The sequence below is a fragment of the Protopterus annectens genome, chromosome 7.part0, assembly GCF_019279795.1.
Source record: "Protopterus annectens isolate FY-2018-M chromosome 7.part0, PAN1.0, whole genome shotgun sequence".
Lineage (NCBI taxonomy): Eukaryota > Metazoa > Chordata > Ceratodontiformes > Protopteridae > Protopterus > Protopterus annectens.
In genome coordinates, this window is record NC_056739.1 from 171,050,852 (window position 1) to 171,078,743 (window position 27,892).

General features: G+C 39.8%; 1 protein-coding gene across 1 annotated transcript in view; it reads right to left on the reverse strand.

Annotated features, from left to right (window-relative positions):
* Positions 1–10,231, reverse strand: part of LOC122806321 (adenosine receptor A1-like) — a 125,672-nt gene extending 115,441 nt beyond the window's left edge. The window contains exon 1 of the mRNA XM_044076639.1: positions 9,434–10,231. Coding sequence (XP_043932574.1) covers positions 9,434–9,783 — 350 coding nt within the window. The 5' untranslated portion in view covers positions 9,784–10,231. The remainder of the gene's footprint in view (positions 1–9,433) is intronic.
* Between the last annotated feature and the right edge of the window lie 17,661 nt (positions 10,232–27,892).

Genomic DNA, 27,892 nt, shown 5'->3' on the forward strand with positions numbered 1-27,892 from the left:
CCAGCATTTATTGTGATTTAAAAGCTTGTTTTTTTCATTTATTGTACTTTTTTGATTGCCTGCACTTTTAAAAAGTTGTTTTTTGTTTAAATATTTTAACTGTTGTAGGCTACACACTAAAGTGTGATAGCCTTTTCTGATCGTTTGTAGTCATTTAAAGCTGTTTTAAGTGTATTTTTTACTGTTTTGCCTTATTTTTAAAAAAAAAAAAATCCTTGTTTCCCGCCTTTCTAAGCTAGTATAGTCCAGGTTAGTGCTGAATTCAGGGCTGTGATATTAGTTTCGGAGTTGCCCATACCTTACTTGGATAGAAGGAAGTTTCTCTGTTCACATGTGAGAGAGAGGGGAGCATTGAGCAACCTATCTGTCCCTGGAGGAGTGGTTCCAGCCCAGAAGTTAGTAGTTTAGTGGCCATTTTGGGCTAATTTCTATTTCTTTCATTTCCCTATTATAAAAACCGTGTTTGCATGGTTTTGTGCACCGGGCAGTGCCAGTTAGTTATGGTTAAATTATTCCAGGTTCCACTAAGTCTCCTCTTCAGTTTTTTCCCTTGAAACTAGTCTAACTCTCAACCTAAGCACTCAAAAAGCATCTTACAGCCCAGCACTTGCTCAGACCTAATAGCAAGCACTAATATACCCTGACACTGATTGCCCAGCAGAACAAGGCTTTTTATTCACCCCTCACCAACCAAGCGACTAAGCAGCTCACCCTACTATTCAGGCATGACCAAAGGGCAACTTCAGGTGCACACTCCAGTCCAGCTGATGAATCTGGGTATCCTGAGGCAATGTTACAACTGCCTCATGTACACAGACAACCCTCTCCTCCTACCACAAAACACTAATATATGCGAGAGAGGCAATTATACAGCCAAACTGGAAGCTAGGCTGTCTCCACCCAAGACTGGAACAGACAGTCAAGAGGAGAAGGTTAATGCTTGCACCACAACTCCAACCGCACACAGACCTACTAAAACAGCACTGGCAAAAAATACACATAAATACACAAAATCATACTCGGAGGCTCTAAATAAAAACCTGCAAAAGCATCAGAGACCTCCAAAGCAGACACCCAAACAACCTGCACTTCCCGTCACAAACCAGACAACACATAAAACACAAAATCAGTGTGCCGCACAATCACAGCCCTTAAGGCAAAATAACATACCTAACACGCTAGTAATAGGTGAATCTTTAGTCAGGCACACTGACATCTCACTTACTAGGCTGGACAAGCAGAAGGTTACTGTTAGCTGCCTATCGGGAGCCAGAATGCGCCACATAACACAAGCACTCAGGTGACTCCAGAACAAGTACAAATATGACTATGTCATTGTTCATGTTGGTGTGAATGACCTGAGACGTACCACCCTGGACTACATGAAAAGAGACATGAAAGAGCTCTCTCATCATGTAGCCCAGGCTGATGAGACCCTGACCCTGAGTAGCATCCTGCCCTCACCAAGAATGATAACTCAGTATAAAGAAAAAATGATCAATTTCAACAATTGGCTAAGCTTCTGGTATCATTCAGAGGGTATCCAGTGTCTGTCAGCCTGGGATGACATGCTCAACAAGCCATGTTGCTTCACAAAAGACGGCTTGCACCTGTCACCCCTAGGCTTTCGAATACTGGCCAAGACTCTTGCTGACCCCATAGCGGCTTTTTTTTAGGCAAAGCTCAAAAGTCAAACCCACCTCCGTAAACAGCACAATTAACAAAAACTGAGGGTTATGCTACTCAACGCCAGGAGTTTAAATCTCAAAATGCACGCGCTCAAAGCACTCCTCAGTATGGAGAATGTCGACATCTGTGCAGTAACTGAAACCTGGTTCAAGGCTCCAGAGAGCAACCCAGCACTACCGGGCTACAACTCATACCACACGTTTCGGCCACAGAACATGGACCAAAACACAAAAGGAAGGGGTGTATCCATATTCCTCAAGAATACCTAGACCTCCAGGTTAGTGGTGCAACATGATACCTCTGAGATCATCCATGTGCAACTAACATCGGGCAGATCTGCAATGCAAATTGTGGCCTGCTACAGATCACCCTCCATGACCCAGGACCACCACTCCACCTTTCTAGAGACACTGGAAAACATGAAGGTCCTACCAAACACCCTGATATTGGGCAATTTCAATCACCCTACCATTCACTGGGAAAACTACTCGAGTACAAATTCCCAGGCCAAGCGCTTCCTGGAATTCATCAACTCAAACACCCTGGATCAGCTGGTAAATTCCCTTATCAGAGGTGAAAACATATTGGACCTGGTCATCACAACATGGGTGACAGGTGTTCCACACCAGAGGTCAACCCGTCACTGGTTAGATCAGACTATAAACTAATCACTCTGGATGTCCACACCCCATCACCACCCCCAACTAAGGAAACCACAGTAAAAAACTTTTCTAAATCAAACTTCACCTTACTTAAAACAGAGATGGTAAGTTTCACAGCCCTCACGCTAAAGGATAACACTGCCCAAGATGCAGAAACCTTTACAAATGCAGTTTATGAGCACCTACAAGGATGCATGGATCGTGCTATCCCTAGCAAAACCAAGACTCACTCCTCTAAGAGAAGGAAACCAGTTTGGTGGACCCCTGCAATAAACAGGCTATACAATAGAAGGAGGAAACTAGTTCAGAAAAAAAGCAAATCCCAAGAAGGAAAGACATCCCTGATCATTATCAGTAAGAAACTGAGGTCCCTCATGAAATCATCCAAGGCTAACTTCGAAAGAAAAATAGCCAAGGATTCAAAAGATAACCACAAAGCCTTCTTTAACTATGTTAAGAATCTAAGTGGAAACTGGCAGATATGCACTGAACTAGTGCAAAATAGCACAAAATATACTGAACCTACTGATATTGCCAACAACCTGGCAGATAGATTCAGTGCAAACTTCACCCCCCTCTCACCTCCAAAAGGGCCCACAACAATACCGGAAAAGTGTAGTTTCCCAAAAATCACAGACACACAGGTGAAAACAGCCCTTTCAACAGCCAAAAACACAGCATCAGTGGGACCAGATGGTGTCCCAGGCAGTGTCTTGCACGAACTTCAGAACGAACTAACCCCGCACCTAAACACACTGTTCAACCTCAGCCTCTCCACAGGCTATGTGCCCATAGAATGGTGCACAGCAACGGTTATTTCTCTGCACAAAGAAGGGGCCTCAACTGACCCTGGTAACTATCGCCCCATAAGCTTGACTAGCCTGGTCTGCAAGGCTATGGAGTGCATCATCATGGAACTCATTATCAAAGACATTGGGAACCTCCAAACACTTAACCTGACCCATTTCGGCTTTGTTAAGGGCAGATCATGCCTACTAAACCTGGTTGACTTCTTCGAGACAGTCACCAAGGCCATAGACAAGGGAAAGGTGGTTCACACAGCCTACCTTGACCTCACCAAGGCTTTTGACACCATTCCCCACTTGGGAATTACAGAAAAACTCACCAGCCTGAACATAAACCCCTAGGTCATGAGATGGGTTGCCAACTGGCTTACAGACAAAACTCACACAGTAAGAATAGCGGGCTCCAGTTCCAACTCTAAACCAGTCACAAGTGGTGTCCCACAAGGCTCGGTCCTGGGACCCCTACTGTTCGGCATATACTTCTCAGAAGTACAGGCAAACACAGGAGGACTATGGCTAACCAAGTTCGCTGATGACTGAAAACTGGGAGCCATAATTGACTCTCCGGCTGACATGGACATCCTTCAAAAGGGCCTTACTGAGATGGACACCTGGTGTCAAAGTCATGGCCTCAAGCTAAATGCCAAAAAATGCATAGTCATCCCATTTGGCAAAAACAAAACACCCATGAATTATCACATAGGTGGCAGCCCCCTTAATACAAAAGAGGTAATAAGAGATCTGGGGACCCAGGTAGATAGTAATCTCTCCTTTGACAATCATATTGCCAAAGTAGTTAAGAAATCTATGTGGCCCATCTAATTACTAAAGGGTTTGCATCTAGAAATAGAGAGGTTATAGTGCCCCTCTAATTGTCACTCATTAGACCCACCATAGAGTACAATGCCCCATTTGGGATGTACCTCACAAGACACTTACAACAGCTGGAAAGACCACAAAGGTGCCTCACCAAGAGGATTACTGGTCTCAAACATATGTCCTATGCAACCCGACTGAAAAACTCCAGCTGTACTCAGTGGCATATCGCTTACTCAGAGGTGATCTCTGCCTGACTTACAAAGCCATGTTGAACTCAGAATTGATGGACATGCTCCACCTAAAGAAATCCAAGTTACTGCGAGCCACATGCTGTAGTGAGCTAAACCTTGCTACAACAATAAATAGAACATGCTGGAGGGATAGATTCCTGTCACTGAGACTCCCCATGCTTTGGAACAAAATTCCAAATTGCATCAGGCAGAGCCCCTCTCTAACACTCTTCAAGAGAAACCTTGACGAGTGGATGGGTAACAGAAAATACACCCCTGGGATCATTTCATTGGTTCTGCTTGACAGAGGATCAGTTAATTAATCAATGGGGCGGCGAAAGCCAATACACTCTGGCTAGGCTTATAAATGCCCTCGGGCATGTGTAAGCTTGCGGTTAGTACAGAGGGATGTAAATGAATGACATACCATATTTACACAGTGCAGCTGAATGAAGTCAGTGGGGTAGACCTCGGTACACAAAAAACATGCACAGAAGGGCAGCATTGTCTGCTGTATGACTGCATGTTTGAACGATTTAAACAGGGCAACAGGAAGATATCCTGTGTCCCTTATGTCCTACTTGTGATTTATGGTAATTGACAGATCCAAAAGAGCGTATTTAGCTCATTGCTTGGGTGCAACACACAAAACAAAAAAGGTACAATCAGCAAGTTCAAAGGATAAAAACAAAACAAGAAAAACTGTAGTTATATGAAACTAGCAAATATAATTTTCAAATAGTAGTTATAGTAACATTATATTATATTATAATGTTGTATTATATGGGATATTATATCTTATATGAACACTCTTAATTTCAATGTAGATCCTGGGAAATATTAGATGTATTTAGTTTGGATGCAGTACAAGAAGGCCCATGTGTTTTACTGTCTTATAATAGTAAAAGCACTGGATGTGGTGGGAGGGGGTGATTTTATTTTACAAAAAAGGTGCGCTTGAACTTATTGTGTGCAACCTGCATTGTGCAGAAGGGTATAAAGCAGGATGCCACTGCAAACCCTTTGTTGGTGTACCACACTGAAAGTACAGTGTAAGGCAGGCTACAAAGCATGGTGCCACTGCACACACTTTATAGGTATACCACACTGATAGTAAAGTGTAGGGGAGTGTACAAAGCAGGGCGCCACTGCACGCCATTTGTGGGTGTACCACACTGAGACTACAGCATAGGGCAGGGTACAAAGCAGGTTAATATAATGCACCATTGTTATAAATCCCTTATGGGGGAATAATGTGGAGCAGGGTATACAGCAGTGGCAGTGCTGTTCATCCTACATAGAAATACCAGACTGGGAGGGGGGTACAGTATGCAGGTTAGCCAGTATACAGTTAGGCTGAGGGTATGAAGCAAGGCAGGACTGAATACCTTCTGTAGAAATACTGCAGTGGGAGTACAGTTTGAGTACTGGGCAGCATACAGTACAAGGCAGCACAATGCAGCCTTGGAAGGTGTACCACTCTTTGGGTACAATGTGGAGCAGGTTACACCACAGGGAAGATGCATGTATCTTGGAATACTGGATTCTGGGTAGCATGCGAGTCAGGATACAAAGGACAGTAGTATGTACTCTATACAAGGATGATGGCTACAAGCCCAGTGCAGGAGTAGAGCTCTACCATGCTGCACACAGGAACCAGTTGAATTTAGTGTGGATAGTTACTGTAGGCTAGTAAGCCGGAATGAAATGAACACCACAACTCAGAAACTTAGCTGAATTATGCTCATTACTCATTTCATTGCTTTACATTTGAATGATAGGTTGATTGTGACCTCTTGTTATCTTTGTATATCATTTGAGGTTAGTAAGTTGGCACTGAAGTCACACAAGTATGGAATGCTGCCACATTATGGACCCTTCATGTACTATACTGTGGTTAATGCAGCCCACCAGAGTGAGTATTTCTGCTGCTGTGATAGAACAAGAGTGCCACATCTAAATGTAAACCATTGTGGAAATGAGCTTAATTTGTGGAAATGAGCTGTTATCTGTCTGTGTATGCAAATATGTATATATAGGTGTGTGATCAAATGAAAGATCTTCCATGTGCGGTTTGACTTACTGAATTTTCAAATTCAGTTTTCTCCCCCAATCTTTGCAGAATATAATATATCTCTTGTGTTCTTAACTCTCACGGACTAATATTGGTGTAGCGGTGTTGTTTTTTGAGGTTCTTGGTATGTTGTGGGGCTAAAACTTTCTAGTGCTGCACTGGGTAGTGAGAATGTCTGTGCATATGATCTTGGATAGTACAAGTAAGGTTGATATCTATAAATGTATGGGGGTTTGAGTGGTCACAACTTCCATATGGATGTTGGAGGGGGGCTTCCCTGTAAAAAAAATGTTTAGTTTAATTTTTCAGTGTACTGGGAATCAATGGATTGTATTACACCCATTGACTCTTGATGCAGTTTGATGAATGTTAAACTTGTGTGTGTGTGTATGTCTGTCTGCTTTCCCACGTAATCATCAGTTTATCAAAAGAGTAAACATGCTTGGAAAACCCATCGAGGGCGCTCATTATCAAGTGCTGGAGGTATGGGAAAAAGGGAGATCAAGTATGTGTGTGTGAGGGGGGTGGGGGGTAAGGTAAGTGTTGGTTTGGGATTTCAGTGATGTCAGAACCTTTGGATATACTGAAAGTTTCAACATTAGGGGGTGGAAGTGTGAATGTTTGTGATTTCGAGTAAGGGCTACAGAAGGGGATAGATTTAGAGTTGTTCTCATGTGCTGCTGTATGTAGTCTGTGTTTGAATGTCTTGTGTAGGGGTAGTGTTATGGAAAGGGTTTTTCTAAGTCAAGGTGTAGGGTTGGGGTTAGCGCTAGCAAGCAAGCATTAAATTAGGTGGTGCAGGGAAGCCAAGCTTCCTTGTTCATCCTTACTCATGTGCTAACCCTAACTCCGCCACTGCCCCTAACCCCCAACCTGTACATTACTTTATGAAAAAACCCTTTCCCTAACACTGCTCCTAACGCTCTAACCTGTACATTACTTTATGGAAGAAATATTTCCCTAAAAGTATGAATATTCAAAGTATGTTTGAAGATATAGTTAAGTTTTAGGGTTTTTCTTTTTTGGTCTACAAATTGGAAAAGGATGGCCTTTGCTTCCCTTTTATTGATTGACATAGTTTTCATTATTTTTTGAGGTTAGTTACTTTTGGTTTGTAGACATCGATATAGTATGCATCACTGTTTCTGTACATTGAAATTAAAGTATAGTCTCTGTCATGGTTTCACATTGATTTGTTGAAATTTAATTCAGTCAAATTGTGAACTGATTGGCTGATTTGCACATTTCACAATTTGTTGCCTTCTGAATGTTATAGGATTGAATTTAGTGCAAGATCAGTGCTTAGTAGGGTTTAGAAAATTTTCCCCACTGTTGTGCAGTCTTAGAGCGTAGGTAGAAGGTACATGGGTGGTACACTGGGGGCTTGCCCCTGAAAAAAACAAACAAAAAAAAAATCTTGTATTATTATGTAATTGACTGTTGTTTTTCCAACCATTGTAATGTCAGCATTTTGACCATTGTAGTGTTGGGGGAATTTTGTTGTGAGATTTGCAAGTTCACTCATATATGTGTGTGGTGTGTAGTTATAACTATACATAAATATATGACTTGCATCTACTGCAAAATTGCTTATATCACGCTGGAGTAGCCGCACATATTGCATTAGAGGCAATGTGGTGTTAGAGCAAGTGCACAGCTTGTGGCATTTTCCAAACTCACAGCCTGCCAGAGACAGATTTGGCTTATAAGTCCATATAAGTTAGTGACAAATTATTCTTTGCGAGTCAGCAGTCTTTTCTGAAAATTAACAAGCAGATAATAAAGTGAGGAGGATGGAGGAGGGGTTGAAACATCACTAATGTTGCACAGTGTTGCCTTGCTGTGCACACCTTGCATACATTTGTTACTCCTGTAGAAAACTGTGTGTCATTTTACATGTTTTTAATTGTTTTCACTTAGTGTATCATTTGGCAGAAAACAATACAGCATTAACTATTTGTGTACAGGGTGTTTGTGTACATTATATCTCATCAGTTGTACATTGAATGTAAATAAAACAATATCTGCAGCCATATATATATATATATATAAAGAGAGAGAGGGGTAATATGTAGACATACTCTCACACTCTTGTAGGTAGAGAGAGATAAGTATATTGTTAGGTAGATCGATAATAATGTTGCAACAGCAGCAGTAACTTTAAAGTGGAAACATGACAGAAACCCGATCTAGTCTGTGTGCCATATGTGTATGTGTGTGCTTGCATTTGTGCTGTTACATATACAGCACTATAGCTACTACACTCTAATACTTGCCATGATTTCAGACTATAATTTAACAACTGTGTAGTGATCTCTGTCCTGTGAACACAGTTCGATAATTGCCAGTGTAACACATTTTCAGTAGACACTCAGCAAGAAACACAGCAGATGTATAGTTGTCTGAATTGCATGTGTGCCGTTATTCATGTGTTGCTTATTTACATACGTGCTGCACACCAGCTGCCTTCTTTGGTGAGTAGTAGCATGTCAGTTCTGTAGCTTTACTGGGCTCTAGGTTTGGAATCAGGAGTTGGTACTTTCCCTTCATGGTTCAGTGCAATTAATTGTACTCGGTGTGACCTATGACTCCTACTCTTATCTAGATTATGTATGCTTGATTATGATACAGTAATTTACTGTACTGGTGTGCAGTTGTGTTCATTTTTATATGAATGACACAGTTATGAACTGCATTTACAAACTTCCAGCTGAAAGTAGGACTTTAGTCCAACAGTGCTTTTTACAGATATAGTTCATAACAAGTAAAATAAATAATAACAACACAAAGCACAATTCTCTCACCAGTGAGATATATATATTACATATTTTGCTTATTTGGCTCATGGATTATATTAGCTATTCTTTTCACTTTTTTGAGAAACAAAGAAAACAAATACTCAGACTTGATCTTTCATTTAATAGCTATTATAGTACTGGGTTATGAATATGCTTATTTGTTTCAACAGTATGAAAACTATCATCCACTATAGCTATACACTCTGCCTTTGTATGTGTATTTACCAAAACAATCAGAGTAAAACCAAAAACTGGTAAGCTGAATCTCATATTCTTGGAGACCTGCATTAAAGTTTCATACCAGACCTACAAAGACAGAACTCTTTAAAGTATGAGATTAAGCATGTTGTCTTACCTGATAGGTATCTTTACTCTTAGATACCTGTCTATGGCAATTGCCAGCAGTGACAGCACAGAACTCTGGGTAAGGATTAGCAGAACACAAGCTATGAAGAGACAGGTGTAGAACTGGGTTTCTAATCCCACATTAATGGTAATAGCCAGGGGAATAACTAGTACTCCAACAGCAATGTCAGCCATTGCAAGAGAAACGATGAAACAGAATGTCGTATCCCGCAGAGCTGGGTTCTTCTTAATAGCAAAGACCACGATGGTGTTGCCCAGGACTGACAGTAGTACAATGAAAGATTCTATCATATAATAAGCCCAGTCTAGAGCGTCCATGGTTATACTTTCATCTGACATCTCAGATACCTTGAAAGGAGCACACCTTTGCAAAAGCCATGCAGATTCTACCTGCTTTCAATCCAGCATTTAAACAAATTGCACTTTTTGAAGATTTTTTTTTCTGTTACGTCCAGATCATTGTTAAAAACCTACTTTAGTTACATGTTTCCATCTTAATGGTTTTTAATGTCAGATTCTCTATGATTCTTCTTGTCTTCTTTTGAATACCATTACAAAAAATGCATAATTGTAGCTGACCCAAGGATGTCGTTGACATCTCATAAAGGAAGTTTAGCAAAGCTGAAGTAGCATAGATTCCTCTTTAAAGAAATAGTTATGTTTACAAATGCCTGTTTTTTTTTAAATATCTTTCAGGCAGACAATTGTGAGTACTAGAGCAAACAGGCATGAAAGCAGATGCAAAATATTTTTGCAGAAGACAGTCTTGTGACTTGACTCAATCTATTGCAAGTAATGTATCTGTCCTTCCTCATCAGCAAGTTTAAAAGTTGATGTAGCACTCCCTTTCAAAGTGCACATCCTCTTATGGCTTGCAGTTTCTCTATCAGTGCTGATAGTCCAAGCCCTTAGCTCAGCAGCCTCAGCTTAAAAAAGAACCACAAACAGAGCCTTAAATATCTATGTTTTTTTAATCACTTGTTGACCTTTGTTACAGTAATAATATTCCTGTGTCACTCTAGATGAGTATTATTATTTTTTTCCAATTTATTATATACTAAAATGTCATGACGGGGTGTCTTGCTACATGATTCCATCTTGCAGTCAAGATTTCTTCCTCACTGATCTCATTTTATGAGTACATAGATGATATTGTGGTAAGAATAGTCCAGAATTCCAAAGGTGAGGGGGAATCGTGGGTTTCCATCCATGTATAGTAGCCTTCCTGGCTGCTGTGAGAACAGCCTGTAGTAAAGGACATCTATGTCTCTCATCAAGAGCTCCATTAATCAGACAAACGATCCAAAGCTAAACAAGCTCTGACATCAATTTTGTAATCTTTGTCTAAATCTTTGAACACCAGAACACTCCTAAAATATGTGGGACCATGAGTCAAAAATAGAAGACATTTCCAACAATCTTAACATGCAAGAAGGAACATCTTGCTTGTTTTCTCTGGAGTCAGACATTTTCTTTGAAGCAAAAAACAAGTGTACATTTTTTATTTAGGTGAAAATGTCTACAAAGATGGGGTTTGCAGGATGTGGTCCTTGTTATTTTCATAAGTGGCTGTGCTTGTCTCTACTTAAAAAAACAGCCATGCTTGTTCTCATACATCAGAAGTACTATTTCATAATAGTTCACAATAATTACATTTCTAGACATTCTGACCTATTTCACCTACTTGTGTCTTGTAATAGTGTTCTGTAGTGGAAGAAATGTCATGCAGTGGTAAGGTGTTAACCATATCAGTATGTGAAAGGAAGTTCATTCCAGGAGCTGGTAATGAAAGGAGTATCATTACTTCATACTATGACTGGAAGGCAAAGACAAAAAGACACTAAAAAAGGCTTTAGTTCCCCTTTCCACCCCCCTTTGTGCCTGCCTTCCTGTAGCAGCAGGTACTTTTCTGCCTACACATTACGCCGGCAGCAGCCCATCTGGATGGAGATGCCATTTTAGGAGTGGAATGTTGCCGAGGTGTTGTGGTCATCCAAGGACCATCAGCTTTATGTAGCCTCACCCCTAATCGATCCTGTATAACAAGTCCAAAGGACTTAGGGAAAGTAGTCCAAAAGGCTGATCCTTTCACTGCAATTTTCTGCTGATCCTTGCCACTGTCATTTCTTAGCACACAGCTGCCCTAAACTTCTTAAACAGATGATCAGAGATTTTCTAATGTTGTCCCCCCAGATCAGATTGTAATGAACCGAACCCACCACATAACATAATGTAGTTTCATGCAGCCACATTTGTTTCATACAAGAACTACTACTACCAGATTACAGAGTTGCTACACAACCAACCCAGCTGGAGGCTGTTGACAGCTTCCCTGCAAGTAAGCCTGCAATTGTCTGCTGGCAGTGTCTGCGCATCATCATCATAAGTCATATTCATAGTTTTTTGTTTTTTTTTCTCCTGAAAGAAAAAGAAGTAGTTATATTGATTGTACTTATTATTGCACTTAGGCAGGACAGGACAACACCAAACCAAAAAAAAACAGACAAGAAGAGAAAAAGCTCCTCAAGGAAAACATGAATTCTCTTCTCAGTAAAGTTAAAAAAAAACTCTCAACAATTCTAAACAATAAAATAATAAAATGACATTAGTAAGGTAGCTTTTAAATGAATGTAATATATTATATGTGAACACTATCTTTAGTTTTGTGTCTGAGATCATTTCATGTATATAGAATATGTACATATGACTGAAATAAAAAAAAATAATATCTAAAATGATGAAAATCAAATGCCTCATAATACCAATAGTATAGCAAAACTGTATAAGAAGAAAAAAGAGAAACAAAAAAGAGAAAAAAGAAATCAATCAACACACAACAAAAACAAAAGAAAACTGAAGATACATTAACAAAATGGTAGTTTTGCATCTAAAGCTGTATGAAAAAACACATGGCACTAATAAAAATATAATAAAACAACAAAAAAAAAAAAATGTAAGAATGTTTACAAAAAAATTATACCATAAGCATGTTATCATTCAAAACAAAATTAAACAGGGAAAAGGATCACTGAAAATGGCTAAATGCTATATAACTGACAAAAATCCACAACTGACCAATTTAATAAATATTTTTCATCTATTAGAACTCCTACAGTGAGTAATAAAATGGGTGAAGTTTCATGTAGCAACAGTTTTAGACAGTATACATGTATAGAAATGAATTTAATTACACAGCCTCCATGTGCTATGAAATTACAAGTAACATGGAGCTGGATGATTTAACTGGATCATTTTTACATACGACTAGATATGACATCATAGTTTCTTTATACAACATATTTAAAAATTTTCTAAAAACAGCAGTATGGCTGCAGATTGGAAGCTTTCTACTGCAGTTTCAGTCTTAAGAAGTGGGGGCAGTAGATTGCCACAAAATTATAAACATAACATCAATACTTGGTAAATGCTCTGAAAACATGTTCTTCATAAAATTAATACAGCACAATGCTTATATTAAAATGACTTGGCACAGCACAGGTTTACATAAATAACCTAATTGAATGTTATGATTTTGTTATTCTTACAAGTGATATCCATACATTGTGGTGGAACCTTACCATGACTTGGTCAAAGCTTATGATACACTACCAAATAGTGAAATAGTTTTTGTGATGCTATAGTTTATAACCATATGAGTGAATGAGTTAAGAAACAGCTATCAAATAGGAAGCATAGAGTTTATGTTTTTGGGTCATTGTAGGATTCCTTGATCATACTTTCAGGTGTTCCTGAAGCGTCTCTTCTTACACCCATGCTATTTATCTATTATCTATATTTTCTAGATTTCTGAACTCTTTTCATTCTTGGATAGTAAAGTATCCAGATGATTCCAAAGCAGACAGAATCATCACAAAGACAATATATAACAGCTAAATGATTATTTGAAAGACATGGGTACATAGTTAACTTAAACTGGAGTGGCTTTTGGCTCATAAATTGTAGTTTATTGGCTGTTTGGGCAGTTTTTCCATCTCTTTCAACTTTCTGGTTTAAAAGCCTGCATTTGCACTTGTTTCCTGCCATTCTTGCAACTAGTCTAGTCAAGATACAGATTTGCTGTATCCAGGACTGTAAGCTTTTGAGCCCCCCCAAGTCCTTCTGTGTTGAATGGAAGCCTTCTAGCTTATCAGTGAGAGTGGTAAGCACTAGATAGCCTATCTACCACAGGAGGAGTGGTTTCTGGCCCATAAATAGTAGCTTATTAGTCATTTGGGTAGTTTTTTCATCTCTTTCAACTTTTTGGATTAAAAGTTCACATCTGTGCTTGTTTCCCTGTAACTAATCTAGTCCAGATACAGATTTGCTGTATCCGGGACTGTTTGTAAGCTTCTGAGTAGTGCCAAAGTCTGCTCTTCAAATTTTCCCTTAGATCTGCAAGTTCTCTCCTCTCCTGCACTTTTACTAGCTTATTAGTTTAGAACTTTACCAGACTTCTTGTAGCAATTACTGTAGCACACAAAAGTGCTACCAGCACTAAATGTTCTACAAGGAAACAGCTCCAGTATTTATTAATGCCCACCCCTCCAAGCATGTCTCTCCTCTTACCTCCCAACACTCAGACTTGTGAGAGATGCACTAATATATCCAAATTGGAAGCCACACACTCTCCAGCCAAGACCAGAATAGCTGGTCAAGAGGAGAAGGTCAACACTTGCACCACACCACATGGAACACATAGCTCTCCAGAACACACACCAGCACTGCCTTCACATAAAAGCACAAACTACACACCTACGTTCGTGGAGACTCTCAATAAAAATCTATACAAACAGCAGAGACCTCCAAGGCAGAAACGCACCCAACCACCACAACACAACACTAATGACAAGACACATAACTCTCCTAAACAGTGTGCCACACAAAAAGCCCCTTAGGCAAAACAGCATGCCCAACACACTAGTCATAGGTGACTTGATAGTAAGGCACACTGATGTCCCACTCACTAGGTTGAATAAGGAGAAAGTAACAGTCAGCTCCCTGTCAGGTGCCAGTATCTGCCACATAATGCACACACTCAGGTCCCTCAACTACAGGTAGTGATATGACTCTGTCATTGTACATGTGGGTGTGAATGACCTGAGATGTACCTCCCTGGACTTCATGAAAAGAGACATGGAGGAGCTCTTGGATTATGTAGCCCAGGTGAGTATGACCCTAGCCCTGAGCTGCATCCTACCATCACCCAGAATGATACCACAGTACAAGCAGAAAATGATTGATTTCAACAATTGGCTAAGTTTCTGGTGTCATTCTAAGGGGATCCAGTATCTGTCTGCCTGGGATGACATGATTGACAGACCTCAATGCTTTGCCAGAGATGGCCTGCATCTATCACCGCTGGGCTTCTGGATACTGGCCAAGGATCTTGCCACCCTTATAGTGCATTTTTTAGGCAGTGTTCTAAAGACCAAATTACCACCATAACTGCTACAAACAAATGTAATCTGAGAGTTATGCTGCTCAACGTTAGAAGTCTAAATCTCAAAATGCACTCTCAAAGCACTCCTTAAAATGGAGAACATCGACATTTGTGCTGTAACAGACTTGGTTCAAGGTAGCAGAAAGCACCCTTGCACTACCAGGCTATAACTCATTCCACGACTTTTAGCCCCAGAACTTGGACTTGTTTCCATATTCATAAAGGATGCACGCACCTCCAGACTGGTAGCCCAACATAACGTATCTGAAATACTTCAGATGCGGCTAAAACTGGGTAAGACAACGATTCAGGTCGTAGCCTGCTATAGGTCTCCAACCATGTCCCAAGACTCGCACTTCATGTTCCTAAGCACCCTGGAGAATATTAGGGTCCAACCTAACACTCTCATACTGGGTGACTTCAACTATCCTTCCATTAACTGGGAAAACTACTCATGTACCAATACACTTGCCCAATGCTGTCTGGAATTCATTCATTCCAATGCTCTGGACCAGCTCGTTCCTACCCCCACTAGAGGTAACAACATCCTTGATCTGGTCATTACTAACATGGGTGACCATTGCTCTACACCAATAGTCAACTCCTCCCTGGTTAGATACGACCACAAACTAATCACCTTGGAAATCCACATCCCCCCCCCCACAAAGGTAATCACCATGAAAAACTTCTCCAAAGCTAACTTTGGGCTCCTAAAAACAGAGGTGGCTAACTTCATGGCACCCATGCAAATGGAGAATAGTTGCATGACCACCAGATCATACACCAATGCTCTGTACAACCGCGTACACAAATGCCTGGATCTCGCCAAACCCAATCGAACTAAGACACTCTCCTGAAAAAAAGGAAGCCAATCTGGTGGTCCCCTGCCATAAACAAACTCTACAACAGAAGGAGGAAACTGATGCAGAATAAGGCAAAGTCCCAGGACTGGAAAAACTCCCTCATCAGCCTCAACAAAAGGTTGAGATCCCTCATCAAATCCTCTAAAGCTAGTTATGAAAACAGAATTGCAGCAGATAGTAAAGACAACCACAAGGCCTTCTATAGTTATGTAAAGAATCTCCACGGCAATACTCAGATTTGCTCTGAGCTACTGCACAATAGTACCTCCTATACTGAGCCAGCAGATATTGCCAATATACTGGCCAACAGATTCAATGCTAACTTTACCCCCCCCCCAAAGGACCATTCACAATACCAATAGATTGCCAGACACCCAGTATTACTGCTGCACTGGTTAAAACAGCACTATCCAAGGCTAAGAATACAGCTTCTATGGGGCCTGACAATATCCCTGGCTATGTTCTACATGAACTACAGAGTGAACTGGCACCTCACTTGTGTGCCCTGTTCAATCACAGTCTCACCTCAGGCTTTGTCCCTATCGAATGGTGCACTGCTACAGTAATCCCTCTTCACAAAGGAGGAGCGACTACAGACCCCGGGAATTATCGCCCAATTAGTCTGACAAGTCTGAAATGCAAAGCTATGGAATGTATCATCATGGACCTAATAAACAAGGATATGGGGAATCTCCAAACTCTGGATCCTACACAGTTTGGTTTTGCGAAGGGTAGATCATGCCTGCTCAACTGAGCTGTGGATGAAGGCAAGGTGGTTCATACAGCCTACCTTGATCTGGCCAAGGCCTTTGATACCATTCCCCACTCAGGAATCATAGAAAAACTCACTAACCTAGGCATCAGCCCCTATATCGCTAGGTGGGTTGCAAACTGGCTCACAGATACAACCCACAGTGTGAAAGTAGTTGACACCAAGGCAGACTGCCAACCAGTCATGAGTGGAGTCCCACAGGGTTTGGTCCTGGGTCCTCTCCTGTTTGGTGTCTACTTCTCTGAAGTCCAGGCCAACACGAAGGGCTCTGGCTGACAAAGTTCACAGGTGATTGCAAGTTGGGAGTTAACTCCCCAAGTGATGTTGACATCCTACAGAAAGGCCTCAATGACACCAACGACTGGTGTCAGAGCCACGGCCTTAAGCTCAATGCCAAAGAATGTGTTGTCATCCCACTTGGGAAAAACCTGATTCCCTTGAATTACCATAGTGATGGTAGTCTACTGAGCACAGAAGGCGTTATAAGAGATCTGGGAACACAGGTTGACAGCAACCTCTCTTTTGACCACCACATTGCCACTGTGGTCAGAAAGTCCTTCTATGTGGCACATCTCATTACTAAGGGTTTTGCATCCAGGAAGAAAGAGGCCACTGTCTCCCTCTACTCTTCCCTCATTAGGTCAATCATCGAGTACAATGCCCCATTTGGCATGTACCTCACTAGACACCTGCAACAACTGGAGAGGCTGCAAAAGTACCTCACAAAGAGGATCCTAGGCATTAAACACTTGTCCTATATGGACAGACTCAGAAAACTCCAACTATTCTCTGTCTCATATCACCTACTTAGAGGCAATCTCTGATTGACTTACAGAGCCATGTCTGACCCAGCTCTGTTAGAAACGCTACATCTAACAAAATTCCAATCCCTCCACACCCACATGCTCCAGAGACTTCAACCTCATTACCACAATCAACAGAACATGTTGGAGGGACAGGTTCATAACCCAGAGACTGCCCATGCTATGGAATAGACTTCCCATACATGTCAAGCAGAGCACCTCACTGGCCCTCTCAAGAGAAATCTTGATGAGTAGATGGGAAATAGAAAATTCACCCCGATGATCACTCCATTGGCTCTACTCAACAGAGGCACTAGGAACTAAGGTTGGGTGGCATGATGCCAGGGTAATCCTATGGGCTAGGCTTGTAAAGGCTCCAGGGCCATTAGCCTAGTACACACCTATTCACCTATGAACCTATGTTTAAATACAAAGTTATGGTCTTTGGTAAGAGTGTTATAAATGTTATGGCCTAGGTACAAGGTGAAACACTTACACTGGTTAAATATATAAAGATATAGAAGTAGTAACTGGAGAAGGTTTGTTATTTAAAGATATTGTGCAAAATATATGTGCAAGGACAATGAGGCAAGTGGGTCTGCGTTTCAACTCTGTGGCTATCAGGGACACTAGACTATTATCAAAACTATTTCAAACATATATAAAACCTATAATAGAATATAATTCATTTTTTGCAGTTACATTACACAGGTAAATCTATTATAATCAGTGCAGTGAAGGTTTACTAAAATGATAGCTTCAGTTTCACATTTGTTTTAGTATGATAGGTTGAAACATACAGTTGTTCAGCATTATCTATTGGCTGTTAACAGGCAGACCATGTTTTCTCATCAGGTTTATACAGCTGAAATATTCTAGGGAATGACAAGGATTCAGTTTTATACTATACAAAGGGATATAAGAGATTACATCACAGGTGGGAGAAAGGAGTATAGCTTACCTGGATGTTTTGTTGGAGAAAGACATAGAAAACAGGGCTTATTTGTCATGCATTTGTAGCAAGCCCACATATTCAAATTCCTTCTTACATTGTACTAGTCACCACCCTATAGCCCATAAATGAGCAGTAGTTAAGGGACAGTTTGTAAGGGTGACTCGGATGGTGACAAAGGAAGAACATTTTTTGGAAGAATGTGATTTATTAAGAAGGATGTTTGAAAGAAGAGGTTACTTATCAGAGTTAGTGAACAATTTATACAGGGAAGTAGTGAACAAAAGAATTTGAGGACATTTTAAACCTATTTTACGCACAGTAATGATACAGGAAGAGGATGTTTTGATTACTAAAAGAAAAAATAGGAGTAATAATAAAAATAGGTTTAACCATGCATTTGTCACTATGTTTTCTATTGAGAGTTCTTATATAAGAGGAATAATACAAAAAAAAATGGTCAATTATTATGGAGGAAGAAATTTTCAGGAACATATTGGAGGAAAGGCCAAGTATAGTTTACTGTAAGGGGACAACTATAAAACAGTTGTTGGAGAGGCCCAAAGAATTAAAACAAACCATTAACATGATGAGAAAATGTGGGCGGTGTGGTTATTGTAAATACATTCAGGAAGCACAACAGGTGGAGATAAGAGGGAGGAATATTAAAATGAGAGGCAGGTATGACTGTTTTAGTAAGGGAGTGGTATATGTAGCTATTTGCCAAGATTGCCCAGTGTTTTACGTTGGGAAGACCAAGCATCCCTTGAAAGAAAGGATGTATGAGCACTTATATGATATTAGAAAAGAAAAAAACAACTAATGCTCTGTATTAACATATTCAGGGGTATCCAGACCACACATTTAAATTTATGGTGTTAGAGAAGGTTAACCAACAAGTTGGGGGGTGCCCTGGAGCGTCAGATTAGAAAGAAAGGAACTCCAATGGCAATTATCCTTAAGCACTGGCAGTTGGCCTGGTTTAAATAAGCTTTGCTCAATAATGTGTGTCTTAAGATTTAAGGCCTTGGAGAGATGAATGAAGTGCTTTTAAAAAGGAGGAAATTATAATATCTATGTTTAAAGGGGTAAATCACTCCTATAGATTGTGATAATAATAAAAGCAGACATGTAAAAGTGTATGAGCATTTTTTTATACTTATATTTGTATAAGTACATATTTTTACAGTGTAACATTTTTTTTAAAAAATGTACATAAATACAGTTACTTTTTTATATATTAATTTACATGTGTTACATTATATTTGGATTTGAACAACTGTTATAGGGTGTGAAAAGTTTTTATAGGAAAATTAAGAGTGAAAAGTGAGGGGGATAGATTAAGTGTACCATTTCTCTTTAAATGGGGGTGCCTTCTGGATCCTATGATCACCTGGGATTATACATAAAAACAGGGAAGTTAGCCGTTTTAAACTGTCTTTGAAAAAGTCCCTGATTTAGAGGGACGAAAGCCCTTGGACTTATATTTTAAAACAACATTATTTCTATACCTGTGTTAGTTTTAAAAGGACTGTTCTAATTTTTAACTGGAATAAAGTGGTGGTGAGAACTCAGTGGACCTTGAGGCACTTGTGTTATTTTTCTTGGTTTGTGCAACATTTTTAGCTATTAGTTATGCTCTTGCATCTTCTTTTCAGAAACATTTTAAGCACAAAGGTGATACCATATGCTTGTAGTTATTAGATCAATATATAAAAAAGGGAGGTCAGAAGTAATGTTGAAATTATAACAGTATTTCAGTGTTACTTAGAATCAGTTAATGTATTATAAAATCTTGTGTATGATAATGGGGGTATATGCTTTTAAATGTATGCTAAAGTCCCTTCCGTAAATTAATTTGTCATAGCACTTATTCAGGAGCACCATGCAAGCAATCTCTGGGACCACACAATGCTTATCAACATACATATATATATATATATATATATATATATATATATATATATACACACACACACACACACACACACACACACACACACACACACACACACACACACACACACACCTACCTTTAAATGGACTTTAAAAGTTCTTGCCACCCTTTATGAGTACTTAATAGTGCTCAGCTCACAAATCCAGCAGGGCTGTACATGATAGCCTTGGCATAAATTTCTCTACCCATCCAGTAATCAAGACTAACCTTAAATGAAGACTCAGTAGTAGTTTATTTGATCTGCAGGGGTAACTTATTCTATACACTGGGAATACAGTGAGTTAAGAATATCCCACTGGTCAGTCTTTTTAATTGATGGTGTAAATTTAGGATCCTAGTATGGGCCTTTGTAGAGCCTCTGGTTTTGCAAAGAAACAGAATGTCAAATAGGATTAGCAGATTTGTGGCTTAAAAAGTAAGACATAGATCACCTTGGAGTAGCTGGTAGGCTACTGAGTGTAAGGGGGATTGGGATAATCTATTATGCCAAGAAATGCGTGATAGTATCCTTTGGGAAGTCATCCACCCCTGATAACTCTCATATTGACAACACACCCCCTTAGAGATGACCCAGTAGTCAGGGACTTAGGGACACACATAGATAGTAATCTAGCCTTTGACCATCATGTGTCTCAGTAGTGAGGAAATCATTCTGTGTTAGCCACTTTATAAACAAAGGTATGGCATCTAAGTCCAAAGAAGTCATTGTTTCACTGTATTCAGCATTCATCAAACCTGTCAGTGAGTACAGTGCCCCCTTTGGTTTGTACCTAACCAGGCATATCCAACAACTGGAATGTCAACCGAGGTTCCTCACTAAAAGAATACAGGGCATAAGTAAAATGACCTGTGCAGACCACCTCAAGGCCCTATCCCTGTATTTCATCTTCTACAAGCTTTTGAGGGGAGATCTATATCTAGCATACAGGGCATTGTCAGACCCCACTTTGATGAGCCTCCTGCATATCCACAAAACAAACAGCACCAATATTACTCACTCTAAAGACTTAAACCTTGCCTGTGATATAAATAGCACATGCTGAAGAGATGGGTATGTATCCCAGAGACTACCCCACCTATGGAACAGGCTCCCCATCCTCCCTGACCCAATTCAAGTGCAACTTGAACAATTGGATGGGCAACAGGAAATTCATCCCTGGTTTGGCACCTCTGTCTTTAATGGCCACTGGCAGCCTGTAAATGGTTCATCTCCCAGTCCTCTGCTTGTAAATGTTTCATTCCCAAACCCCTGCTTACACTTATCAAGGGTATCAGAACTTGTCAGACATTTGGGATGCATGGCTAAGCATAAAAAGGCCCTTGTGGTTGTTAGCCTAGTAAACACCCATGAACCTTTGAACCAATGAAAGATTTAAGGCCTTTAATTTGTTTGATTAAAATTGGGGTGACCGCGGTGGTTCAGCATTTAGCATTGCCACCTCACAGCAAGAGGTTCTCCAGTTTGATCCTCAGCTAGGGTGCCTTCTGTGCGGAGTCTGCATGCCCTTCTGTGGATGATTGGGCGCCAGGCTGGCAACTCAACACTGTAAAACTCCACTGCCAATGATGAGTGGACAGATGATCCACTGTGGTGACCCCTAACCAGAAAAAGCCGAAAGAAGAAGAAGAATTTGTTGGATTAAAATTGTTGTGGAGATATGCTTGGATTTGAAAATACCAAAGGGGGAATTGCATTTGATAATGGGTCTGATAAGGGACAAGTACAATGGTAGGATGACTTCTTTGGAGCTTTAAAATATTCCCGCAGAAATTAACTGTGCCAGATAGAAGGATTTCCTGACTATGGTGAAAACATGATCAAATGAGAAGTTGTTGTTCAAGTAAGTATCCAGAACTTTTTATGACTGTATCAGGTTGAAGAGGAGTACCACTTATGTAACATTTGGTAGATTTAATCTGACTGAGCAACTTTTGATGCAGAACTGGACGTAAGGCCTGACTGAGGGCTGCAGCCATGGACTACTGAACACAGCCTGTTTGTTGTATGGGCTATGTGGAACTGACTTGATGGAGTAACCTTAAAGGACTACAGCCTTTATCAAAGTTACCATCTAAATATCGTATATATTTCTGACTGAGCTAAATTTTTGTTTATCTTTCTTCAAATAAACATGAGTTTATACATACTGCATTCAATGACTTTACAAACATAAATTAGAGATGTATGCATTATTTATAGTTTCTCACAATGTCTTTGCTGCTATGTGCATATTGTATTTAGATGACTATCTCTTTTTGAAGCTGCTAAAATTTCCATGTGGAGAAGCTATTTTCCACAGGTATTTTATTTCTGGTTGTTGCATGCTTATTAACAAGACTTTTTCTTCTTATTCTGTTTTAGGTGTGCTTCTTGCTAAATCTGAACCATTAGAAACACATGCAGAGTCTAAGGTAGAAGCTGATGAGAAACTGGTGTAATTACAAGAGTAGCTGGTTGGACTAGGTAATGCTCCTGCCATAAAGAATCTGCAGAGAGAATTAGACTTAGACTCCTACCTGTTGGCTTTTGAATGATACCTTGCCTATGTAATTGGGACAGATCAGAATGGGTGAAAGTCATGTTATCCTAGCTGACAGGAGAGTTATCAGAAATGTGTGTGGATACGGAAAGGACAGATTACATAGACTGGGGAAAAATGCGAGAAAGAAATTTCGGTTATAGATAGTACTAAACTAACTGCCCTTGTGAGTCATTTTAAGCCTAGCCAATTATCCCTTGTGAGACTCAAACCCTGCATTTTGTGTTTATAAGGCAAACGCCTTAACCATTAGGCTACCCTCCCAATCCCTGAAGTGAATCTAAAGTGCAAGCTGTAACATTTTATAACTTGACTTTTAATGCTGACAAACCAGTGAAAGCATAGATAACTGACATAAAGATATCTGAAAACATATTTTAATGCTCTGGTTAAAATCTGATAGCAAACGTAAACTGCAACTATTAGGAATTCTGATAGTAGTTCATTTTAAAAGAGTTTCACTTAGTAATACATGAAAAATAGTACTGCAAAATAATTCAAATAGCTCTGACAATTTAGTAATTTTAATAGAACCCTTATTAGTTAATGACATACTGTTTAGAATTGAACTGTCGTTGTTGTGTCTTTTGGCTTTTCACGGTTAGGGGTCACCACAGCAGAACTCCGGTCCACTAATGATTGGCAGTAGATTTTTACATGCCAAGTTGAACTGTATTCTTCTAAGTCTAAAGCTGCAATACAAAATGTACCACCTTCTTTGAAATAAAAAGCAAGTAATGGGTTAAATTGTTTCAGATGTGTGGGAGAGAAATCACACTGCTAAATTATTTTCGACTAACGGTGAAGAGAAGGATAGTGGTAGAAATATGAAATTTGCTGAGCATGTTACAAATAAAGTTATTCCTCTAGAATATTACTGTATCAGCATTATTCATTTATTTTAATTAAGTTGGTGAAGTGCACTATATTTCTGTAAGTCATAGAAGATCATGCTCTTCTATATTCTTGGAGCACGAGTACCCTTGTCAAGGGTCCTGGATGAGCAGGCTTAAGATTAGTAATGACCAAATAGAAGAGGCAGTATGCATTCATGGTAATAAATAGAAGTATCCATTCATACATGTAAAAATTCAAACAATTCTATGAAAACTGTAATATCATATTGATCTAACTCATGATTTAACTGTTGGTATTATATTTGGAAAAGATTTATTCTCATATTAAAGCCTTATGAGAAATGTGAAAGGAGGGAGAGTCCATAGACACAATGTGGCTGGTTTGTATAGTTAAAGAAGAGGTAAAGCAGTAGCTTGGTACATTAATTCAATATGGGGCAGGCACAGTGACACTCATAAATACATTTATATTCAAAAACATGAGAAGTGATTTGGAATAGAAGCTACGAAAGGGGCTAGAATGCAATTGCAATTAGACATGAAAAAAGATCCTCTCTACTGGAAACCTGCCCTATGATACAACAACAGACCCTAAATCCATAAGATGTGTCAGTATACAGGCTGGAGGTGAGCTGACAGGAAACTATAAAGTAAAAAGCAATTTGAGTCATAATTCTGCACAGAGACTTATAATGAGTGTTACCATAGAAACTGAAAATTCTGGGTAGTTATGTGATAACTCTGAGCAAAGAAATTGTAATTTATACTAAAGATAACATAGATAAGGAAATATTGAGTTTTGAGACCACTTCTGTTAGTATAAAAATGGAAAACTCAGGTAAAAGCAGACTAAGCAACAGGTATCTGCAAGTAAGAAAGAAAGAAAAAAACAGAAAGTGCATTTTCTTGTGAGATACTTTTGCAGAGGGAGGGCAACACAACCAAGGAAAAGAAAGTGAGAAGGTTGTGTTTACTCACACTATTACAGATATAGAAAAGTCTAAAGGAATAGACAGAACACTCAAAATGAGTGTACAGATAGCAGGAAAAGTTAAGCAGGTGATTGCTGACAAAAGCTACCATTTGAAGAGAAAACAGAGAGGCAGTTCTATACCTTCCATGACAAGACAAGCTAGAAAAAAAGTAACCTTGAATTAGTGGATTTATAAGCAAGCTACACAATCTTTTTAAAAAGCACAATAGGAAAATAATACATTAAGTAGAGCAAGAAATAATACAACTAAGGTTGTAAGGAAGGATAGCGGACAGGATGTTTTCATTACTTCTTAAACATATTTTGAGTTAAAAAGAAGACTTCTTACATAGAATAAATGAAGGTAGAGAAGAAACTGCCTCAGTTTTTATTAACTAAACCTTATAGTACACTAATAATGAGTCTTAACCATAAACATGTTAAGAGGTATCCCGAGGATGGACAAAGCTAAGTACTAGCCAGATTTTACTGGCTAAGCATAATGAATAAGAGAAGAATTTCTATACTTACTGTCCAGGATACTAGAAAACTGTACCTCATCTTGGATTTTAGATCCCAATGCCTACTGTAGAGATGTCATTTGAGTGCAGTAATATGGGCATTGTGGGGTACTAGTAGAATCTACCAATGAATATCCATGTATGCTAGTAATATTGAACTATGCTGTAAATTTTCTAGAAGCGATGCTATTATGCAAACTAATGCTAAAGTTATTGTCAAAGATCTGATACTGTTATTCTCCAGTGTTGTCATTCCTAAATAGGAATAACTGACCAAGACACTCCTTTTATACCAAGGGTATTACATCAGTTATGACAACATGTTAATGTCAGTTACCTGGAAGACATCAGTCTTCCATCTTTTGACTGATGGATTAGTAGAGATGTTCAATAAAACACTGAACTACATGTTAAAGAAAGTTATTAACGCGTGATAAAAATGTAAGCAGTTACTGTAATTTGTTTGTAATCAGAGAGGTATCACAAGGTTCATCTAGGTTTATTCCATTTCAACTTTTGTATGGCAGACATCCTAGAGGACTGTTTGATATTGCTAAGAAAACTTGGGAAGAAGAGGAGTCACCATTTAAAATTGTGATAGAACACTGTGTTACTTTGCAGGATAGAATAAAGCTTGTGTTGCCTTAGTAAAGGGTCACATCTAGCAAGCCCAGAACATGTAAGACTGACTTTATAATAGGATTGACTGAGATATAGAATTTAACCTGCTACTAGCATCAAAGAAGCAATTAGTAAGATGAAAAGATGCTCAAACTAGTAGTGATAGTACCATAAAATGAATGAAACAACCCAGTAGTGCTACTCCATTTTAATGAAAGTATTGCATTATATAATTACTTTAGGAAATTAATTAGCATATCAAAGTTTTTAGCTATCCCACACTCAGGATTGTTGAACTGATAGAAAATATAGGAACAGCTAAACACTTAACAATTCTGGATATGATGAAGTGGATGTAAAGAAATTAGACACTGGGCCGGATTCAGGAAGGCTTACACGGAGTTCAAGAGTAGTGTAAGTCTCCGTGTAAGCCTCCCGATTCAGGAACAGCCCAAATCTCCGTGTAAGAGACAGCTAACACGTCTCTTACACGGACTGGGTGTGGAAATGCTCAATACCTCATTTGCAGCTGAAAGATATGCAAATGAGGTATCTGAGCGATCCACGAAGCAGAAACCAGTCCGTGTAACGGACGTGTTAGCTGCAGAAATGTACTCAGCTGACAACTGAGTACATTTCTGCAAAATTAAAAACGGAGCTATGTCAGCTCCAAATAAAGGGTGCATTTGTGTCATTAAGCATGCCAATGGCCAAATATGTGGCCATTGGCATGAAAAAGTGTTGCAAAATATGTAATATAACTTTTTTTTCACGGGATTTTGAGGTTTAACTGCAGCACACCCGCAAACGGGTGCGCTACCTAAAACTAAAACCGAAGCTTATAAGCCCACAATTGTGGGATTTATGTATTACATGTAATGTCAATGGAGGGACTTGCAGACCAAAAACAATATGGCCTCCGTTTAGTGGTTGTCAAGGGGGGGAAGCTCCGTGTAAGACATGTAACTAGTCATTACTAGGCAATCCTATGTAAATGAGGGTTACAATACTGAATCACACTGCCACATAGGTAATGAGCACTTTCTGAGTAGTGTAAGAGTTAGAGAAGGGGGAGGAACAGAGTAAGAGGTAGGTGACATCACGGGGGGGGGAGGATAGATACAAATGTACCAGATTGGAGGGCAATGTAAGGTGAAAGATGACAGACAGACTTCAGGGAGGGAGGTGTGTCCCAACAGAACACTAGGAAAGTCAAGAAACTGAAGGCTTACGCTATCCCTACACTCAAAGTTTCTTGATATATGTGCATGCGCGCGTGTGCGCGCGTGTAAGGCAGGCTCAACATATGGGAGCGTGTTGCAAACCGTTTACAATGGTTTGCGCGAGTGTGCATGTGTTTAAGGCAGTGTGCGTGTGTTTTAACATGAATCAGTCTAGTTCACACCGTGTAAGGATGTGTGCGCGCGTGTAACACCGTGTAGGGATGTGTGCACGCGTTTAAGTGACTGTGAGCGTGTTTAAGCTGGTGTGCACATTGCTCCCCCTCAGGAAACAGAGAGGAAACAGGAAACAACTAAATTACACGGAAACTGCCAGAGGATACTGCTGCAGTTAAGTGTTGGAAACAATTGGAAGCAGGCAATTATGCAGGCAGACTAGAAGCCCAACCCAGCACTTAAAACACTCCAAAGAGCAGTGCAGGGTGTTTTTCACAAGAGATACTGCAAGAAAGTAAGCTATCAGAGTTGAAAACTGAAAAAGCTGAACTCAGAGCAGAAATGCTAGGGGCTGCCATAGCTGTTATAATCAGGCAAAGGCGAATTGCTGAGGGTAGTGTCAATGCAGATGCTGACAGACAACCCAGAGTGAGGAGAAGGAGAAGAGTATACAGGCCCAGGATCACCTACCATGGGTTACATGAGCTGGAGATAGTGGAGCGCTACAGAGTGGACAGAGACCTACTGCAGCAGATTGTTGAGCTGTGCAGGCCACATCTCACACACAGAACCAACAGAGGGGAACCCATCCCAGTGGAAACCAAGGTATGTGTTGGCCTAAGAATACTAGCAACAGGTACCTTCCAGAGACCAACTGGTGATATGATGGGGATATCACAGGCATCAGCCTCCAGGGTACTGCACCAGTTCCTGGATGCCATGTCAGCACATGTCGGTGATCATATATATGT